The sequence below is a fragment of the Brachypodium distachyon genome, chromosome 3 (genome assembly GCF_000005505.3).
Source record: "Brachypodium distachyon strain Bd21 chromosome 3, Brachypodium_distachyon_v3.0, whole genome shotgun sequence".
NCBI lineage: Eukaryota > Viridiplantae > Streptophyta > Magnoliopsida > Poales > Poaceae > Brachypodium > Brachypodium distachyon.
Genome location: NC_016133.3, coordinates 48,388,915 through 48,409,799, shown reverse-complemented (window position 1 = coordinate 48,409,799; position 20,885 = coordinate 48,388,915). Strand labels below are relative to the sequence as shown.

Below are 20,885 nucleotides of genomic sequence, written 5' to 3'. Positions count from 1 at the left end.
ACAAAGTCGAAGTGCGCACCTTTGGTCGGTATTCTCCGGTTAGGTCCAAATCCAAAAAAAAAAAAAAACTAGCTGGCCCAACCAACCCATTAGGCATCGAATATGGATCCCAAAGCCCAAATTACTCATCGAGCGATCCAACATTACACATTGGAGTAATTATTATACTAGCTTACTCATTTTAAAGATAATACCCGAGCATTTTACAAACCATGAAGCCCAAGAAAATGAACATGATAGCCTCACACTCAAATCGAGCTATATTCAAAATAGGTGTGTGACCTATACATAAATACATAATGATCCATTTCCCTGAATGATTGAACAACTCTAACAAGATTCGGTGTAGCTAACTTCAGATGGTCAAGAGAAACACCTCTTGGTGTGCTGGTGGAGTTGTGGGTGCATGATTTCACCCACCTTAAATGGAGTTGTGGGTCCTCACAATTATGTTGTAGGGGTTTTCCTCACAGTCTTTCCGTAAAAAAAAAACTTAAAACAATCTAGGAAAACCATGGAATGTATTTTAGAGTCTAGCTTGTTTAGTTCTCCGGAATAGTTGCATCTAATATTTGTTGGGCTAAATGAATGGTCTATATTCATTCCAAGGTACTGTAAAAAGGGTAAAAATCTCTACTTGTTTGCTAGGAAACAAGAGGTTCGTCAATAAATTGAGCCGCCTTACCGGTCAAAAAAAATTGAGCTGCCTTCCTGTAGTGTACGTTTCGGTCGTATCTGGCATTATAAGTTTTACTATACTGCGGAGATAGAATGTTGTATATCTCAGACATTTTGCTTGATGAAGTTTGAAAAGTTGCCACATATTTAATCCACATACACATGCTTGCTGCAGAAGATCTCGGATGGAAACCACCTGGATGTATCTCCGAGCATCACTTTGGGAACTTGAACAAAAAACAAAGTTTTTGGTTACTTGTGGAGCCCATGTGAGAAAGCGTGCAATCTCCTTCACCAATGGGCAATGAGGAATGACTCAGCACCTCGTTGAAATAGGAGACAACAGCACTTCGATGATCCTTTTTTCATTTTTTGGTTTGTACAGCCACGCACAAGTGTCAATCATCAGATAGACGAAAAGGGAAAGATTCTCGAGATCAGGATCGTCTCGGAAGCTATTACCAAATGAAGCAGCTTCCTCTCTTTCACGTTCCCCTGCGTACGTGTGGGTTACTACTTGGGCTGATCACTGGCGTGTTTCTTTAATGAATTTACACGGCACTTTTGTTGTCCATCAGTTCACCATCGGGAGATGCCCTAATCAGTCAAGGGAGGCCGGTAGTGATAGCTGGTGCAAATTTTGATGTGTCTGTCTCTTAGTGAAAAGGGATCAAATAAAATAACTATTTCATGTACTGTATCTAAGATAAGAGCCATGTACCTCAAACTTTATCATATGTTATGTACTTCTGTGTTTAATAACCCTTCTAGCGGTTTGTACCTAAGTCATGGACTATCCAAACGATGACTTAATATGTTCTGCCAGATAAAACATACTGTATGATTTATCTCAGATTTGTGGATATATCAACATCAGTATATATGGTATCTATCTGTTTCCTTTTGAGAGCGAATTGATGGAGCTTGGCCTCTTCTATGTCATGGCGTTCATCCGAGAGCTCTCCACAACACAGCCCCATGCACCCACCTAATTACGAGCAAGGTCTTTTATGGTACACCGGATCTAACTTCTAGGGTTGATCTTTTTTTTCGAAAAAGAGGATGACACCCCCGGCCTCTCCATCAAAACGATGTACACGGTCTTTTTTTATTAAATTATTCAACAAATCTGATAAAATGCATACATCGACAGACCCAAAGCCATCTTTCTGACGATAAATGCCAATAACCACAAACTTTATGAAGGGGGTGACCATGATCAGGACTGCATGTCCTGACCACACACAGACGCACATCATCTAAATCTGGAGGCCGCAACAGGGCACAACCGGACTAGCAGATCCCCGGCGCACATCACATGCGCACGCTGCAGAATCAGCCGCCGCCATCTTCCGCCGACCCAACTTCAGGACAAGGATCGAAGCATTGACCTTCCCAGGTCTGCCATCGACGTCGCTACGACACCAGACAACGCCACCGCTCTGCACGCGCCCATCATCATTCGTCCGCCACCGAGACCCAGCTGCACCATGCCGCCTAAACTCGTCGTCGTTGACGCAGAAAATGCCACGCCGCTCCACCTCTTGACCCTCTCGACCAACACCTGCTCCATGACGATGCCCTCAAGAGGGAGAGACGGCGCCGACCGTCGTCATCGTCCGATCCGGGAAGACCAAGATCAGGGGTTTCCCTCGGAGCAATCTGAGTGAGGAAGTAGGAACTGCTAGAATGATGCCTTCGACAAGGTAACGACGCATAGACGCCGCCATCATCCGTCATGACCAAGGTCGGCTTGATTTTCATCGGCAATCGCGCCCTCCCAAACTTGCGGCTGATTGGATTTGGACACCGGCATGCCCCTAGCACGCCTGCCACACCGCCACCTCCGCTCACTCACCCGACCACACAGATCGACAACGGGGCAGCGCAACCGCCACCGCCGATGGAGATCGGCCACAAGGAGAGGGAGGGGCGGAACGGTCGAGCTTTGCACCGAGATGCCGGCAGCCATGGGCGGGTCTGGAACCTGCTGTGCCCCCGAAGACGACGAACAATCGAGTAGATCGATCTGTTCTGTCTGGGCTGGGCCACAGCAGTTCGTCTCCCCTTCTGTTTTACTGGGCCTCTAAACCTTGAATTTAGTTCTGGGCTCTTCTTCTTATTTGGGCGTTGGACGGTTGGGCCTGGTCTTCTCCTGCCGAATCGATCAAAGCAACGAAGCCTGAATACGGTCGATCTGCCACCTCCTTCACCTTTTCTAATCGCATCCGAGTGATTCGAGGGGTTGAGACATTGAATTGCCCCCCGGTATTGAACTGCCCCTCTGTATATATGCAGCACAGTACCAGAGAGAGTATTTCTTTCATGGTACACTGCTTGATTAGTTGATCTCAAATTAGGATTTTTCTTTTGTTTCAAGTCATGATGTCTCATACAGGACCATATGCCTAACTAGCAAATCATTGTTCCGTCAAAAAAAAATTAGCACCTCGTTGGTATGTTTATTTTCTCAATTCCTATGAATTGATATTTCATAATTGCAATGAAAAATGTATGTTTTACTAATTCATTTTTTATCTAGATTATCTCTTGTGACCTTGATGATGTGTGGATTGACATTGAATTTTGGACTTTTGTTATCGACTTGTTGCAAGTTGATGGTAGATTATTGGCTAGTGGCTTGTTTGTTATCATATTTTGCGTTATTTATGTATACAAGCAATAGTGTGATCTAATTGAGATTTTCATGAATTTTCTTTATTAAATGTCAACATTAGCACTTATATTATCGTAATATGTATCGAATATAGTTCAAATCCACGCCAATCTTTATGGAACGGTGGGAGGAGTTATGTGTCAAGTAAAACCTGTGTTGACTTCAGTCGGTCAGGCGGTCGTTGCCTCGTCGAAACCGTCCACCTCCTTGACTCCGTCTTGATCCTTGGCCAATGCCCTCTCTGGTTCTTGTAAAGGAGGCAAGATGGTCAACCTAGGAACCACCGAACCATTGAACCAGAGGGGCTTACCTTGGACCTCATGTATTCAAGCGGGACGAGCCTTGAGCCTTTCTATAAATCAATAGAGGGCCATGTGGTTCGGCAGCCCCCGAAATACTACTAGGCCTGCTTTCAGACCCTCCTGGGCCATATATAGGTGGGCTGCCTCTTGAGCCGACCACCTTGCGCGTCTGGGCTGCTGGTTTTTTTTATAGAATTGTCTGGGCCGCTGGTTGCTCCCGCTCCTTCGCACGGCCTCATCCACCCGGGCCGACGGCCGTGTCCGGCATTTCCGCGCGCGACTTCGCTGCCTTTTCGATCGATCATTTTGCTGGGGAAAAAGGATGAGCAGGCTTTCAACTGGGATCTAAGACAGTCTTTTTTCTTTAGATAAGGAGAGCTTCATTCATTAATGTACACAGAGTTTACAGAGTGACAAGGGGCATCAAGGATTACGACAGGAATCTCCCCGTACCATGACTCGTTTACATTGTGTAATCTTGCCAATCCACCGTCTACCATACAGAAAGGGACCAAGAAACCGGCACATAAAGAAACCACCCTTTGTTGATCAAGCTACATCAGACAAGACACAGATAAACAAACTATTCGTAAATCAGTACAGTACAAAGTTTATTCCACACGGATTAAACCAAAGCACGTCGGAACGAACCTAACAACACGCTGGAAATTAACATTAGCACTGCCACTAGTTCGTCATTCCACGACAAGGCACGCACAAACGCTTTACTGTGTGAATGCAGGCATGCAGGTCTAGGCGTCTTGGGCACTCAGAATTCTCCCGCCGCCGCCGCCGCCGCCGGCAAGTACATCTCGGGGTCGTCCGCCGCCACCTCGGAGGTCAACGACGAGGACATGGACGAGTTGACCATGTTCAGTATGCTGCTCCAGTAGCCCTTGTCCTCCAGCTCCCCCACCTCATCCTCTGCCATCTTAAGGAGCCTCTGTTCCGTGCCGGCGGCAACAGAGCAGTCGAGAAGGACGCTCGCAAACGTGATCCCGGATCCCGCAAAGCCCGTCTCCCCGCCGCCGCCGCCGAAGCGCTGCTGCTCTTCGCAGGCGTCCCCGTATGACTGCACGGGCTGAACAGGGGTGCGCGCGGCGCCGGCGCCGAACAGTGCGCTCTCCGAGAAGCTCAGCGTGGACGTCGGCGAGTCGAGCACACTGGCTGCCGATGCGGGCGCGGGCTGCGGCGAGGCGAGAGCCCTGAGCTTGGCCTCGCGCGCCAGGCGCGCCTCGGCCTCGAGGCGCGCGCTCTCCCACTGCGCCGTGTGGCTGAGGTGCGCCGCGACCCTGGAGCGCGCGCCGGTGCCGGAGCCGGCGTCGGCGTCGGCGCGCGGCTTGTGCGTGACCGGGTCGATGCCCATCTTGGCCAGCCGCTTCTTGAGGTGCGTGTTCCAGTAGTTCTTGATCTCGTTGTCCGTGCGCTTCGGCAGGTGCGTCGCGATCGCCGACCACCTGGGGAGAACATACTACTACGTCAGTGTGGATGCCATAGCATGATAGCAGTAACCTTTCTCTCTGTCTTTTTCATTTTATCTTTTACGCGGATCTTTCTCCCTGTCTTTTTCCATTCCACAGAGATTGACGCGGCTTTATACTAACTCTAGTTTAAAACCGTGTCAATTTTTATGAAACGGAGGTAATAAAGATCAGAGGTGCGTTTGTTGCGATTGGGATTGAAGAAGACGCGCGTGGTGCGGTACGTGCCGACAGAGATGGGAATAGCAAGTCAAAATGGCAGGACGACAAGCAAGCGGTGACAATGGTCCAAAGCCCTGACATGGATGGTGAGCCACAGCGAAGCTTGCGGGCTCAGCGACTTTAATGGCAAACGTGAGTACGTACGTGACTAACCAACCCTGGTAAACGTACCAGAGGAATGTTGGCAAGACCAGCTCTTTTACTCTGCTTTTCACCCCCTGTGATCTCTGTGATCTACTCGTAGTACATTAGTACTAGTCCTATCTTGTTTGTGGTTGCCAGGGGTAGAAGGTATGCGATGAGCTGTTCTTAGGCCGGACTGTTTACACCTTTTACTATACTCCCATTGCTAATCAGGAACAAAAATAAAAGGATGTGTAATGCCATGATCTTGTGGTTTCTTGCCAAGTTTGTTGCAAAAAAATTCTGAGAGCAGCGTGCGCAAGCGTCACAGGCATTCCCTTAGGATCAGAACTGCGTGCCTCTGCACGATCGAGTTGCTTGGAGAAAAATGAAGCGGACACGATCCAGTATGACGGGGGAAATGATCACCTGTTCCCGAGGAGCGCGTGGAGCTGGATGATGCTCTGCTCCTCCTGGAGGGTGAACTTGCCCCTCTTGATATCCGGCCGCAGGTAGTTGGTCCACCGGAGCCGGCAGCTCTTGCCGCACCGGCGCAGCCCTGAACACACACACATACAACATATCAGAAAACAGCATCGATCTTTCTGCCGAATTATGCTGCGGGACGACCAAAACTGAAAGGCGGGTTTCGTTCCACGGGAGCTCACCTGCCTTGGCGGGGAGCGAGCGCCAGCAGCCGTGGCCGTGCTGCTCGATGTGCGAGAGCAGCTTCTGGTCCTCCTCCGGCGTCCACGGACCCTTCTTCAGCCCGGCCTCCTTCTCGCAGCACGGCGATCGCCCCATCCGGACACGGTCGTGCAGTTTTTACACCAACAAGTGCAAGGAGAGAGGGGTCAAGATCGAGAGGCTCGCTTAGGAAACCCTCTAGCTAGTTAGTGAGGAGTGACGACCAAGTCCAGTGATCCGAGCAACATAAATAGGGCATGAGCGTGGGTGTCCTGTGCTACTTACTGACTTTACCCAGTGTGACTGTGAGACAAGAATCTTCTTGGGTCTCTGTGAGACCGCGACGACCGCCCCCCTGCCACGCCAAAGTCGGCCCCACACGTCAGCACGCCCAAGACAGGAGGGCACTAGGGGCAGGATGGGGATTTTTCGTGTACCCGGGCAAAGCGAGCCGCTGCTATATTAGGTGGACCGATCTCCGCCGCTTGTCCGGATCATCAATCCAATCGTGAGGCGGGGCGCAGGTCAGAGACGCTGCACGGTGGCGTGGGTCTTTTCTCCTGCGGCGCTGCGTGTGTACCCGCCGACCGGGGAGATGGAGACATCGTTTGGTGCCTGGTCTCGTTGCTGCCCGCCGCCACGGCTCCGCACTGATCTGATGCCCGCCTCCTGTTCCTGTATCTCTGCATGCACCGCGCCGCGGCTCTCTGCCCCGGCCGGCTGCCTACTCATTGGCGATACTTGTCACCCTCTTCCGTCTGAGAGTTTGAGTGATGATGAAATTCTTGCGTCCAAACATGCAGCGCGTGGCTCGTTTTGACGCAATTAAACACTAGCTGATCGGATCGGATATTTCAGATCACGTACGCAACCATCTCTCGTCGGAGCTGCCAAATTTGAGATTGCTGCCCGCTCTACCGTGCCAGATAATATGCTAGTACGCACTGGTCCCACGGCGTGACGTGTGAATGCGTGATATGCCCTGTTTTGGGCCCTTGCTGCTTCCAGGTGAAAAAGACTCCCCGAGTCCCACTTAGTCAGTTGACTTGTTTGACACTTTTGGCACCTTGTTTTACTCGTACTCGTCTCGGTTGGACGCTAATCCATTAAGCGGATGTCAGTTTCGGTCTTCCCAAACTTAGGTGTTTTACTCAATTTAGTACTAGTATCGTCCAACTTTATTGATTAACAAAACAAAAATTGAAAAGAACCAAGAGCAGAGATTTTCAGTAAAGCTAAAAAATTACATCAAGATACTTCAAAGTCATCGCCTCTAGCTCTGCCTTTTGTAGATCGAAGTTCCCCATTATTCGGTGAAAAAGGTTAAACATAGAAGACCTAACCTAAATAAGTTAAATTAACCTTAAAGGTTTAGCATAGCTGCACGAGTCGTCCGCCGAAATAGATGGCAACCTAAAATCGTTTATTGCACCGAGACAAGGGACAGAAAGTTTGTCAAGCTATTTCTTCCTCGTTATACTACCAGGGAAGCAGATTTGGCGCAAAAAAAAAACTGAAGAATCACCAACAAACCAAACTTGACGACAATGTCGCCACTGCCAAGACAGACCGGAGAGCAAATGGAGAGTTGTCAATCCACGGAACCAAAACACCACCGGCTTAGAGGAACAATTATACTCCCTCCATTGCAAAAATATAAAGTGCACATGTTTTCCATTCTGACCCATGGCCATGGTTATTCCACCTAAATGTGTAATTGTGTGATGCAAAATACATAATGTTGGATTTGTATTTAAAATAACTTTTCAAAGAGAAATGTTTGAAAACATGCAAGCTATATATTTTAGAACAAACGGACACCAGCATCGCCACCTCCACTTCTAAGGCAGGCCGCTGACCGACAACCCACCGGGTCGAGAGCCGTTAATTCATGGGACCAAAACACCATAGGATTTCCAATGTGGACGACCACGGTAGCCTTTAGGGCAAAGGAACATCTATAAAATTTTAGATAATGGAACATCTAATCTTGATGAAAGGCAAACTGCCAATAAAAACACAACAGTCGTACAGAGCCCACTATAATTTTACCGATTCTACTTGTTGCGTCACAGTGGGACAATGGAAAATTTATTTTACTATTAATTCCACTGGTTGCATGGCCATTTGTTCCAGGACCACCATGCAAATCGATTCCCCATGTGCACCCTCCTCCGTCAAGGAGTTGCTTAGACTTGGAGCTTTGAAACAGGAGGGCGTGAGCTTATTGCCCTTACCTTTTGAATTCGAGCAAGCAAAAATATGAAAATTTCGTTTGCTATGCCTGAAGCCAGGACGTTTTCCTTGCTCTGATATGATCAAGTTAGTTAGCTTGTACTCAGCTCTTATGTCCTACAATGAGCGTTTAGCACACTTACGTAACCTCGCCGCCTACGTATCCTTGTTTATGTCCAGCATTCATCCATGACCAACATATCTTTTAACGGCATGCCCTAGCCATTTCTGGTTACTTTGATAGTTCATAGCACATGGCATGCCGAGGTACTAGTATTTGAGCAACATTTATGGCCGTCAGTGATGCCAAAAGAGATGAATTTACATGAATGCTGAATGTTTCAGCAAATCATCTGTATGTGGAGCATTTGCATCATTGCATGGCACTTGAAGAAACTTGCAGGAAACCAAGCAAGAAACCCAACTGACTGCACAAAGCACCCATGGCTCGGGATCAGTAGTAGATCGACACCTAGCCTAGCTAGCTACGGATGGAAATAAACTTAACACAAGTGTCAAACGGCAATGCGCCACCCGATTAGGAGGAGGAGATCATGCAGTTCCTCGGATGCTGTCAGTTCCAACTCTATTCTACAGCCATACGTCCTGGAAATTTAATGTGTCTCGGAAAGTTCAGTGAAATAATCACTGGCATGTGTACACAGTATTACCACTACTAGACAAAGTTACTGCATCTTACGTACGGGGCCCTACTGGAATGACTGACACCGTGGTTTTCTGTTTCACCGCATCAGGAAGAATATAATCAGTGCTAACAGTGTCGTGCAGCTAGCTGGGCATTGATGGACTCCAGGACAGGTGGCAGCGTTTAACCTGAAGCTTCAGCGCAGTATAAAACTGAGGTGAAGACCGTAGAACGGCACTCCCTCCGTGGGAACGGAGGGAGGAGAAGGAATCCAACCAATGGCGCCTCTCCTAGCAGTCTGACACGGTCAATGTTCATTTTCGGCATGGACCGGCACGCATACATTTATAGCAGCAGGATAGGAATCAGTACGAGACACACAGGAGAGAGTCAGCTGAGAAGAGAGCCCTCGCCCTGTTCTGGTAAAACTTGATTTGTGCTTGTGCGGTGCACATACGGACAGCGCACGAGACCAAGGTGTAGTAGTCCCACTCCCCCCGTAACTGTAAATGAGCACGCGTGATCCTAATTCATTACGCGAGACATGCGGTCCAAGGATTACACCGAGGAGGACCCCTACCGTGCCCCTCCTCTTCTGTTCTGTTCTTGGCCTGCTCTCTCAGACACCTGAACATGGCCTGCATGGCTGACGGAATAGTGTTTTCCTCGTTGGTCTCGGCCAAATCACTTCAGCTCTCTGAACCCGTATGACTGTCCTTCTAGTGTATCTGTCCTTCTCGTTCTATATCTCAAATGCCAAGGCTTTTTACGCAGCCTTTTTCAGCCAAAAGTACTCCGTAAGTAATAATACGAGTGCAGCCTTTTGGAGCGTCAGATGTGAGGGCAAAATTCGCTTCTTCCTGTGGCTTTTGCTTGGCTTTGGACTGGAGATCGGTTGGCTGCGAGGGGTTGTCCTCATGACAACCAATGTTGCCTTTGTGACCAGGAGATGGAGACGGCGAGACATCTTGTTCTTGAATGCCCCTTTTCCACAGAAATCTGGGCGTCCTTCATGACTGAGAGGCCGAGGATGTGTAGAGCTGCTGAGCAAAGCACTTCGCTAAGTGGATGGTGGAATCGATTACTGAAGATTAATTCGAGGAAGAAAAATCATGACATTGTGTGGGCTAGCATGGTGGTGTGGCATTTATGGAAGGAAAGAAATAAGAGAACTTTTAAGGATTGCAGATCCTTGCCACACAGTGTATGTCCTTTCATTAGATCAGAATGTGGCCTCCTCATGGAGGAGTGTAGTGAGTAGTCTCTTTTGTTTATAAAACCGGCCAGTTGTTTGTAATTGGCATGGTTTCTTTTAGCCTTCATTGTAACTCTTCTTGTCCACTTCAACGAAAGAGCAGAGCTCTTGCCAGGTTCTCAAAAAAAAAAAAAAGTAATAATACGAGTACTAGTTCTATGTCCATTTTTCCGTGGGTTTCAAGTCTTCAGACACTCCACATGTTCTTGATAAAGTGATTACAGGAGCTACTAGTATATGCAGTGACCTGAGTGTCAAACTCTGTGGTAACGGCAAACGGCAAAATAAAAAACGGGACGTACAGTCTGAAACAGTCAGCCACCCCGAGTTACTTGAGGCGATTCAGAGGTGTGGGCACCGGAGGAATCCAAGAAAGACACGCAGAAACACGACCAATTTCAGATCGGATGACCGCGCGGATGAGCTTAGCTTAGTAGGTGTGTCCCCGTTCGTACGAGCGACGCCATCGATCGAAAGGATCGACGGAAGAGATGGCGCAACCACCGGCTGCGGCCGGGCAGAGCTAGGCTTCGTATCGTAGATCAAGAGGGGCAAAGACAGGCACACATGGCTCCATCAATACGGGGGGTGGTGGGGGCCTGGGGGGAGGAATGCTTCTATCCGCTGCCGTGCTACGGCCTTTGGCTCCACGGTGCGCGGCGGCGCCGCTGGAAAAGACAAAAGCTTTTTTTGCGACGTCGTGGCTCGACGTTTCGCCCGATCGACCCGCGAGGAAGATCGAGGATGTGTGTTTTTTCCCCCCATTCTCTCGTTTAATAACGCACCGCGCATGCATGCGGCGCTGTCGCGATCGGTCTACAGCGGGGCGTTGGTGCCGGGTTCGCGGTCCGGTATTCACGACCTCCGGTATTGGTAGATTATATTATGTGCGTGATAAGATCGACGGCACTGCGTGATTATTATACGTAATGAAGGGCTTAATTACGACGGTGTGATGTGATTTGACAATGTGTCTGCCGACAAAACTTTCGCGAGCATGCATTTTCTAGCTATTTGATCGTTCATCGTGTATCTATGACTCAAGTTCGTCCTCAGAGTTACAGGTTCTGGCTGGCTAAACAGCTGAATGACCATAAACCTCTTGGAATATTATAAATATATAAATGTATTCCTCTTGAAGTTCAGTACCGGATCCGTGGCGCAATGGTAGCGCGTCTGACTCCAGATCAGAAGGTTGCGTGTTCGATTCACGTCGGGTTCAATATCCCGATCCTAATCCGGGTGTTTTTTTAGCATTCTTTTTTTTTATTTGAGGGTCGAAACAGCATCCATGAGCGATGGGCCACCGGATCTGGCTAATACAATGGTCTTTATGGGCCTTTTTGCTCTTCTGGCCCACGTCGCTATACCTTTTAACGCCGTCCCTTCTTTTCGAAAAACAGAAGGAACATGGATTCCAATGTTGTCTTCTTGATATTCCTCTCCCTCAATTTGGATGTGGCATCTCTCTTTCGAAAACAAAAGTTTGGAAGACGACATGTCTCCTGCTTTTGTCCGAAACAACGTCGGTCAGATAATCTAGACTTTAGAGGCATGTACTGGACGGACGTGGATTCTCTAGCCTAGGGAAACAAAGTTATAACCTGTCTTTTTTTTTTGACAGCCAAGTTATAACCTGTCTTATTTCTACAGACATTGGATAAAACTCGATCGTCAAGATCGACCAGACAAGACATTGTAGCATTTGTAATACCGAAACATATTTTCTATCCGTGCGGGGAATATATCTCTCCATCTACCCATACATTCCCTAGCTTTTTTTTTTCGAAAAAAGTCAAGGCCATATATTAAATCAATAAACCCTTACAGAACCATCTTCAAAGTAGTTCTTGTAAGTAAACGTCGTTGTCTTCCTCCTGCACTCGCCGGTGGCGCACGGTGAGCGAACCTCGATGCTGCCTCTGGACCTTTGAACCACGTCGGTTATTTTTACCAGTTGACCGGTTGCCAAGATTGTCATAGCCTAAGTACTTCCAGAAACAAACAATTTGCCCCCAGTTTTGTGTCAACAGATCTTTCTATTGAATAATAAAGTGCTTCTTATTGTCTCAGAGGTTGATGGCCTGATGGAGTGATGGGTGACTCGATAGTCCCATGATGCACAGAAAAGTCGGGGTTCCCTTAACAACCATGAACGGATAGCAAGAGCGCATTGGCAGTCCATCTAGTACCTGTGCAATCTGCAGACAGCAGGCATGGGCAAGAGACTGAGTACCACGATATGTGCACAACATCGCAAACGCGGCCGGAACTCTGAATTTTAAAAGCCACAACAATCGACAGGTGAGAATATATATCTGGACGCCATGGAGAACGAAGATGTCCAAAGATACGAGACAACACTACACAACTCGACGAGATATGCTAACATATTCTTCCCGGACCCCCTGCCCTGCCCCCACACCAGAAGATCTAGAAGCAGAGGCACCTGTCCTCGCGTGATTTGCTCATGCATGGGTTCTCTTTTTTTAGTAGGTGAACAACTGCCCTTCTTGTTTACGGAGTAGTAGAATATAGCAGTAGCGCCCTTTCTCAAATCTCAATGATGAGCTTGCACGGATCGATCGGTGGAGCCCATCTATCCCTGGACCGAAAACAACGTGAGCCTTTTGTTGTGTTGGAAGGATGATGCATGGCCACGGACGGGGCAAATCAGATGACATGGGATGGGGCTCCCCCAACCCTTTGCATAGGGACAAGGCATGGGAACCAAGTGGCGACATGCCGACTTGTACCCGCTACAGTAGTCTCGTAACGTACTTTCCCATGCCCTGATTGATTCTTCCTTGGAATGACTACGCACAGGGAACTTTTCCCCACTAGAAACCCATGTGACCCCAAAGACGGCCAAGCTAGCCACGTAATGGAGAACCTGCCGTGATCTCGTATACATGCGTACGCACGCTAGATAGTTGGTCAAGGGACAAAAGGTTGCAAGCGGGGATTGATAGCTCAAGCACCACTGGAACCACGGCCAAATTAAGTTTTAATTAATGCGAGATAAGCCTTCTACAACGACAAGTCAAGCTTTTAGGTTCGAGATGCGATCACTTCTCTACCACTCGGAGGAGATCAAGAACACCTAACTAAATGCATGGCACAACAATCTCCCAGAATATGTATATTTCAAGAAAATTAAGATCGAATCGGCAAACAGCACACATTAATATCTACGGAGTATTTACCACAATACATCTCGGATTATCCAATCTACAGCACACAAACTACTATTGTCACGCATGATGATTTTTTTCCCCATTGGCACCTATCCAGATATACCCAATACTACTACTACTACTACAGTATAATTTTCATACCAATCCAGTGACTCGAATAATGATGAAAGGTCTCAATAGCCCCAAAAGGTCGGCTCATGATCCATGTGTTGCCGCGACGAGGAGATCTCGGTGGGGTTCACCTCCGAGGTGAGGCCGGTGTCCTGCGAGGCGCCGCTCAGCCTCTCCCGCTCGCCCTTGGAGTACCATCCGCCGCCGCCGCCGTCCAGGAGGAACTCGTGCGCCATGCCCCCCGAAACGTCCTGCGTGTACATGCTGGCAAAGAAGGGCGAGGCGGCGGATTCCATGGCGATGTGTATATTTTCCCCGGCGCTATGTGCAGCCGCGGCCGTCGTCGCCGGGAGCAGGAACGGCGGGTTCAGGAACTGGCCCTCCAGCGCGTTGGAGAAGCAGGTCACGTGTGCCGCTGGCGGTGGCGCGAAGCTGCCGCTGGCGGCCACGTCGATCAGCGGAGGTAGCGCGGCAAGGCCGGCGTCGGCCAGGGACATGGAGGACCCTACGGCGTCCGCCGCCATCCCCGTGCACGCGCCTTTCCTGGCGCCGTTATTGCTGCCGGCCGCCGACGGCTCGAGGCTCTTCTTGAACACCCGGCACAGCACCCACTCGTCCTGCTGCCCGAAACGGAGCAATCATCAAAATCCTCTTCATCGATCGAGCTAATTAATCAACAAAATGAAAGCTCCTAAATTTACACGAGTACCTTGGATGTGGCAGCCCTGGGGAGGCTGTAGGGCGCGGGGGCGTGCTTGCCCTCGAGGCGGTACTCGTGCATGACCCAGCCGGTCTTGCCGCCCTTGGGGGCCCTCCCCGTGTAGAAGACGAGCGTCTTCTTCATGCCGACCAGGGCCTTGCCCCTCAGGATCTCCCTGTCCTTGCCCGTCGCCTTCCAGTACCCGGACTCCGTCGCCCGGTTCGTCCTCGTCCCCGTCGGGTACTTGCGGTCCTTCACCACGAAGAAGTACCACTCCTTCTCCCCCATCGTTGCCCGAGCTGCATCACAATCCATTCACACGTTTAGTCATGCATGACGAATCATATATATCTACGGATGCGTTTTACAGTGATCGATCGTTTGCTTACATGGCAGGTCCCATGGCTCGCACTTGTTCAGGTCGGCCTCTCCGACGGCGCGGGCGGCGAAGCCCGTGGGGTCGGCGGTCTTCCGGGCGAGATAGTGCGTGACGAGCTCCTCGTCGGTGGGGTGGAACCGGAAGCCCGGCGGGAGCTCCATGGGCTCCTCCAGCTGCTGCTGGTGCACGTCATGCTCCATCTCCAGCTAGCCAAGGACGTTGCTGGTCTCAGCTTGTGCAACTAATTAAGCTGAAACATAAATACAAATATGCTGTTACCGACTAGTACACCTTATGAGCGTAATTAAACAAGGACTAGCTAGGAGAAGATCGAGACAAGATATACTTAGTGCTAAGGCAGGAATTTAATTTGGAGCAAGCAACAAGCAAGCAAGCAAGCTTAGCTAGCAGGAGGTACTACATGAACCAATTAAACAAGCAACGAGATGTACAAGCAAATGGAAGTAGTACATGGCACATGAAGAACATGAGAGGAGGCCAAGGAAGTCCTCGAGAACAAGAAGAAGAAAAAGGAGGGGGAGAGCTGCAGGAAGTGAGCTAACCTTTTTCGTGTTACAGTCTTGAAGGGATTGAAGTGGTTAAGAGAAGCGATTAAAAGTTTAGAAGGGGATGGGGGGGCTTAAATACTGGCAAGGACGACAAAGGGCCCCTTTGGTTTTAGATTGAATGGGACGTGGTGGTGAAGGAAACAGCAAGGTGGTGCACGGCAGCCAGCTGCAACAAGCAGCATGGAGGAGGTGGTTAATTAACCTTTTGACTTCTATGCAGACATGGAGTTGCTACTTTCACCTAGCCCATTATCTTTCAATTCAAAAAGGACTAAATAATTTGGTCAAATATAGTCCCATTTTCCTCCCATCAATTTTCTTCATTTAACTAGTACAGTATTATAACGTATAGCAGGAAACTGTTTTAAAGTTTAATGAACTGACTTCAGTTACTTGCAGTACAACTATCACCAAGTTAAGAAGCGATACATACTTACATAGGACTTTTTCTTTGGAGACGAGAAGTGTCAATTAATTAGACATCTTTCTTCTCTGTTCAACCTGGTTGCCGATGCCTATGTACGTACGTAATAAAATAATGCTGGCTCGATCGTTTGCCAACAGTTATTGAGCCTAATAAAACAAGAAGAATAAGGTTATTGTCAGGGGCACTGTGCTGCTATATCCCTGATCCTATACTTACTACGGAGCCTAGTTGATTGACGCGAGATATCCAGTCATCCAAGAGCGTGCGTGCGTATGCGCCCACACGCCACAAGCTTTACGAGGGAGAGATGCATGCGGTCCATGCATACCAGCACAGCTCCTCCCAGACTCACCCAAGTAAGTACGTCCGTCAATGATTGTCGAATGGACACAAATCAAGCTAATCAAGCTAGGGCTAGGATATATACTCCATCGTCATTAGCTCGGGGACAGTGTACAGCACGTACGTCGTTGGCCTGGCAGGCTAGATCGATCGACGCGCGCGCAAGTGGATCACAGCGCGCGCCAGTACTGCGTGTGTGCATATAAATCCAAAGGAATTTAGTTATGGTTGGCGTGCACTCATGGGCTAGCAGAGACCAGACAAAGAAACATATATCCTGGTCACCGATCGTTCACTGATGCATGCATGGCAGCATTTCGATCTTACGTCGTCCGAGAGGAACAGAATTAGCTAGTTTTCGCTGTCAGGAATCGGGATGCGCATGCGGCAGAGCCACACTGTAACTGTGGGATGAAAAAAAAAATAGGTTCATGATCGAGATACATGGTAAGAATGGAAAAAGGAAATGCATATGACTATGGGATTGAGATATAGGCATTGCCTGAAATTAACGGTGGTGTGCTATATCCTTCTTTTGATCGAAACCACTCCCAGCTTTTATGTTGCAATTAATTAGTGGCAAATGGCCTGCCAACTTGTTGCCTTAAAATCCAAATCTGAATTCGACGCCGGAAACTCGAAAACTTGATAGATGTTAATTACCAGCATGCGAACATGCGTAGCTTACTATCGTTTCTTCAAGTTTCTTCAGAAGGAAAACGCTACTAGTTTTAAGTTGACATATGGGATGGGCCGGCATGGCGCCAAGCTCGGTCTCACTTCGTCGTAAACAATGTTAGGTAGGTTCCTTTCGTATTCAATGTGTACAACGTGCACGAGCCGATGGATCAGTCAGGATTGATTGCTTGGTGAGAAACTACGTGCCTGTCTAATCACTTCTGATTCGTCACAAGTAACTAGTGTGAAAGGTGCGGCACGGAGAGTAGCAATCCCAGGGATCTAGCACAATTTACCCATTCGCTAAAAAAAAATCACTACTTACCCGAAAAAAAAGAGATCTAGCACAATTAATACTTAGTCGACGCAAAAAAAGTTCTTCGAAAAGGATTAAAACCACGGCCTTTGCAAGTCGATGCAACTATTCCCTCCGGAGGGAGTATATATTTATGTTATGTAAATTGGTTTTGGTTCATCAGAAGTATTTTAGTTTCTATTTTTCCTTTCGCCCCTATCTAGTTGTCTTTTTCTATGGTTTTCCTAACTCTCATGGGCGACCTCCTTTTCCCAGATCTTACAAAACAAAAATGTGCTACGAAACAACATGGTAAAAATATTTACTTTCTACAAATTGTCTTTGATCTTTCTATTTTCTACCGCAGGCAGCACCGGTCGGACCAGGATTTCAAGCGTGTGCATAGGAAGCCTCTTTTCCTTTGACAAGAAACCAGTCGACAAGAGGATCAAGAGGGGGGACAGGCGCGATGGTGGTAGATCTACATGTGATGGAGTGTCAGAGCTCTGACTCGATGCATCCGCTACGTTCATACTTAGGTTGAATTGAGACATTGCGCATGGATACATAATCTTAGACATAGGATCGGAACTTGAAAATTCACGAGAAAAGTTTCAATCATCACTCGAGAAAGTTATATGCAAGCCTGAAGTCTTCCTATTCTAGGAGGAAGCCACATTGATATGGGAGGATGGCAAGACATCGGGGAGCCATCAAATAATTTAAGGTTGAAATTGAAAAACTAGCGGATATTGCATTGATACATACATGTACTACATGCACATATATGTACTGGCAAAGATTTTGCAAAAGGTATCCGTATACAATGCATACCCTTGCATTAGGCTGGCTCCGCACTGACGAACATAGCATTTCATCAACAGCATGTAGTGTTGATACGTGTAACAAGATGGCGAGTGTTATCGGGGAGTTTATGTGTCAATTTAGATGGTGGTTTAGACATAGCTCGGCTCTGTAATCCTTAATTTCTTTTGTTGTATGATTCCAGCTGTCATGGGTGTTTTGTTTTCAACTTGAATTAGGTTTCCTGAGAATTGTTTGAAATTTTTAACAATGATTTTACGGAGATTTCACGGTAGGTGTGGTTTTCACCGGATACACTCTTCTAGTAAAAACCTTGTTCAAACCAGTTATGTAACTTTTGTTTGTAGCACAGTTACTTTGTCATTCGTGTTTATTTCAGTTTAGTGGATCTGATGTAATTTATTTACACCTTGAACAAACAAATTAAGTCGGAAATGTTTCAGGATGGTGGAATTAAAGTGCACCACGCGGCACACGCGACAGCCATCCATAGCTAGAGTCCTTAATTTCCCTTCATGTGCAGAGATATACGTTAGCGTCGACACGTACCGTACCATTCCCTCATTCTACGCTGTTTTGTACGCATGTGTACATACGTATCAGGCCATGCGTATACGGCACATGCAGAGGCGCGCGCTAGCTATGCCGAGAATTAAGGTCGATCGTGGCGCGCGCGTTAGGTCCGGCCGGTTCTTCGGCCTTTCCCTTTCTCCCGCCCCGGCCGGCCGGCGGGGCAATTTTCCGGCTCGTGGGTGCCCACGGGAATGGAGAGACGTATATACGTTCCCGCGCGCCCGCGCCTAGATACCGGCCGGGTCACCTTTCATCTCCCCCTCGATCTACAGTAGTACACACGCACATCTCTCTTTCTCTCTGTTTCAAACGACCTAGCTAGGGTCGTCGAGCTGCCAATGGACGGGACAGCGACGCGCGGATACATCGCGATCATATATGCCGCCTCCACGGCTCCACGTGTACGCCGCAGCACGGCCTTTTTGAGTTACGGGGCTTCCGGCGCTTCCCTAGACCCTAGCTAGGTCGATGCTCCGGTTCGATCGTCATGCACGCACGTTTTTGCTTCGCTGCAGCCAACACGTACGCCTTTTTTTTTTCTTTGATCGAAATCAACACGTTTACACACCGAACTAAAGCGAAAGCGGGCGCAGATGATATGGGTTGGGAAAAAGGAGGAGGAAGAAAAGGCGCCCTCGCGGCGCCGGCGCGCGCATGGCATGGGTGGTGCGAGGCCGGCCTTTCGTTTCATTTCTCCGCGTGCAGCAAATTAAAGCTGCAAAACGGACAAAAGGAAAACGTGGCGGCTGAAGCGCAGTTATGCGAGTCGGCGTGCCGGGGCGAATGATCGAGGTGGCGCGAGCGTACGTGTCGCGCCGCCCGCCGCGCGCGCGCTCCCGGGTGAGAGTTCAGGGCGCGCGGGGAACCTCGCACATGCCAGAACCCATGTACAACCCCGGCCGGCCTGCAGGCTGCACGTACCGTACCTAACCAATTTTTCATCCATCTCAAAATATCCGGGGGCCGGGGCTGGCTAGTTGTTGAGATCCTGGAGCTTTACTATTGGCTCGATCGAATTCATCTCGAAGAAGGCATTTCCCATCCAATTCGGATAGTGCATTCTGTAGTGTGGGGATGTACGGACTGAATACGACTGGCTCTAGTTAATTAATATGCGAATGTACGGGGTTGTATATGTCGTGCAACTGCGTACTACTCGTGCTAGTATTATACTGGGGTGTTGCGATCTAACACCATTAGGATATGTTATCTAGTTAATTTGATCATCATCATTGCTTGCCGGTCTCTTCTCGATCGATGTTGCAAATGACGGGACGCACGGGAGGCAAACTGCAGCTACCGGCCCGGGTCAATCTTATTCTAATCAGCAATTGCCACAATTGTATGATTGATCGATCGATCTCGAGCCCTCGACTCGATCGACTCCTCTGTGGGTCGGTACTCGTCACAATTAGGTAGGTAGGGAGTGTTCGTGGCCCGCATTTTTGACTCGATTCTTGGCTCCTCTGCCTTCTCACGTCTCTCCAATGTCGCCAACGCGGCATCGAAAACGAACAAATTGATCAACAAGTCAGTTTACGACGTCGAGCAGATTTGGGCGGCCGGGCCAAGTCCAAATCTCTGACCCATGCATCCGTCTGCTAACTATATATACGAGTTAATTATCCTATCCATCTGTCGCGGCAGCTTCTTCCCGTGCCACCTCTGCATGCCGCTTACCTGCATATGTTGGTGCGCTGATGTGCCCTGCATTCCGACAGATCATACACGTATCATTGCACTGGGCCACTGGCACGCACGTTTGGTTTTTAGACAATGATCGCCAAGTTTGATGGATTCAGAGTTGGGCAGGGATAGAATTAACCAAGATTTCATATACATATATGTGTCGCCGTGGCCTCGTGGATAGTTTAAAACTCTGAATATGTCAAAAGCAATGATTGCTCCTTAATTACCGGGTATATATGTATGCACCAACGTGCATTCATCAGAAGTTTCGAAGACTCAGAGCAGCATGGTACCTGCTACTACGGCTAGCTACTCCCTGGTTACGTTCTGTAAGGTGCTTAGTTCAGATCAGAGAATTTAATAAGAGGCATTACCCATCAAACGTATATTATGAAACAACCGTTGATCAAGTAGCCAAATTAAATCTGTATGAGTTCCCCCGCAAACAAACAAATAAATCTGCATGAGTTGCTGTGTATGCAACCACTAGAGACCATTGACCTGAACTGGCCTGGTGGCACTGCAGTCTGTATGTGCTTACTCTTTACCGCCGCCTCCTTGTTTCTGACTTCTGAGTGGTTGCAACTTGCTAGGACGATTCGCGTCATTGACTTGTTCAGATAGTACCATCATCGGAGATCAAGACAAGAAAATTTCATAACTATATGGTAGTCAGATGCTAATAAGATACACATGGGGTTCAAACAAGTTGTTCTGTACACGTTCACACTGGCTCACAGAAGTATACAGGCCGAAGGAATGAGCTCAGATACGGAACTAGTCAGTATGTCATC

At 48.4% G+C, this 20,885-nt stretch overlaps 2 protein-coding genes and 1 non-coding gene across 5 annotated transcripts; 1 reads left to right on the top strand and 2 right to left on the bottom strand.

Moving 5' to 3' along the window:
• Positions 1 to 4,184: 4,184 nt before the first annotated feature.
• Positions 4,185 to 6,409, bottom strand: LOC100841244 (transcription factor MYB106). The gene is made up of 3 exons (XM_003572604.4): positions 6,152 to 6,409; positions 5,913 to 6,042; positions 4,185 to 5,114 (listed from the first exon to the last, which is right to left on the bottom strand). Exons 1-3 carry the CDS (start codon positions 6,285 to 6,287, stop codon positions 4,427 to 4,429), a joined length of 954 nt encoding a protein of 317 aa, XP_003572652.1. The 5' UTR covers positions 6,288 to 6,409; the 3' UTR covers positions 4,185 to 4,426.
• A 5,047-nt stretch (positions 6,410 to 11,456) lies between these two features.
• TRNAW-CCA lies at positions 11,457 to 11,528 on the top strand. Its single transcript has one exon. It is a non-coding gene; the product is annotated as a tRNA-Trp (tRNA).
• Positions 11,529 to 13,435: 1,907 nt separating this feature from the next.
• Positions 13,436 to 15,382, bottom strand: LOC100840938 (NAC domain-containing protein 92). 3 transcript variants are annotated; one of them, XM_003572603.4, is made up of 4 exons: positions 15,257 to 15,382; positions 14,704 to 14,943; positions 14,324 to 14,613; positions 13,436 to 14,234 (listed from the first exon to the last, which is right to left on the bottom strand). In XM_003572603.4, exons 2-4 carry the CDS (start codon positions 14,891 to 14,893, stop codon positions 13,677 to 13,679), a joined length of 1,038 nt encoding a protein of 345 aa, XP_003572651.2. In that variant the 5' UTR covers positions 14,894 to 14,943; positions 15,257 to 15,382; the 3' UTR covers positions 13,436 to 13,676. The 3 variants fall into 3 exon arrangements, with proteins under 3 accessions (XP_003572651.2, XP_010235594.1, XP_010235593.1); XM_010237292.3 differs by having other exon boundaries at positions 13,436 to 14,231; XM_010237291.3 differs by having other exon boundaries at positions 15,165 to 15,294.
• Positions 15,383 to 20,885: the final 5,503 nt, after the last annotated feature.

What these genes read in the sequence shown, in the direction of transcription:
- LOC100841244 (XM_003572604.4), bottom strand. Translation starts at nt 6,287, where the DNA reads ATGGGGCGATCGCCGTGCTGCGAGAAGGAGGCCGGGCTGAAGAAGGGT. An exon ending in CTCGCTCCCCGCCAAGGCAG is followed by an intron (nt 6,043 to 6,151) that starts GTGAGCTCCCGT and finishes GTGTGTGTTCAG; the next exon opens with GGCTGCGCCGGTGCGGCAAG. An exon ending in CACGCGCTCCTCGGGAACAG is followed by an intron (nt 5,115 to 5,912) that starts GTGATCATTTCC and finishes TGTTCTCCCCAG; the next exon opens with GTGGTCGGCGATCGCGACGC.
- LOC100840938 (XM_003572603.4), bottom strand. Translation starts at nt 14,893, where the DNA reads ATGGAGCATGACGTGCACCAGCAGCAGCTGGAGGAGCCCATGGAGCTC. An exon ending in CGAGCCATGGGACCTGCCAT is followed by an intron (nt 14,614 to 14,703) that starts GTAAGCAAACGA and finishes ATTGTGATGCAG; the next exon opens with CTCGGGCAACGATGGGGGAG. An exon ending in CCAGGGCTGCCACATCCAAG is followed by an intron (nt 14,235 to 14,323) that starts GTACTCGTGTAA and finishes CGTTTCGGGCAG; the next exon opens with CAGGACGAGTGGGTGCTGTG.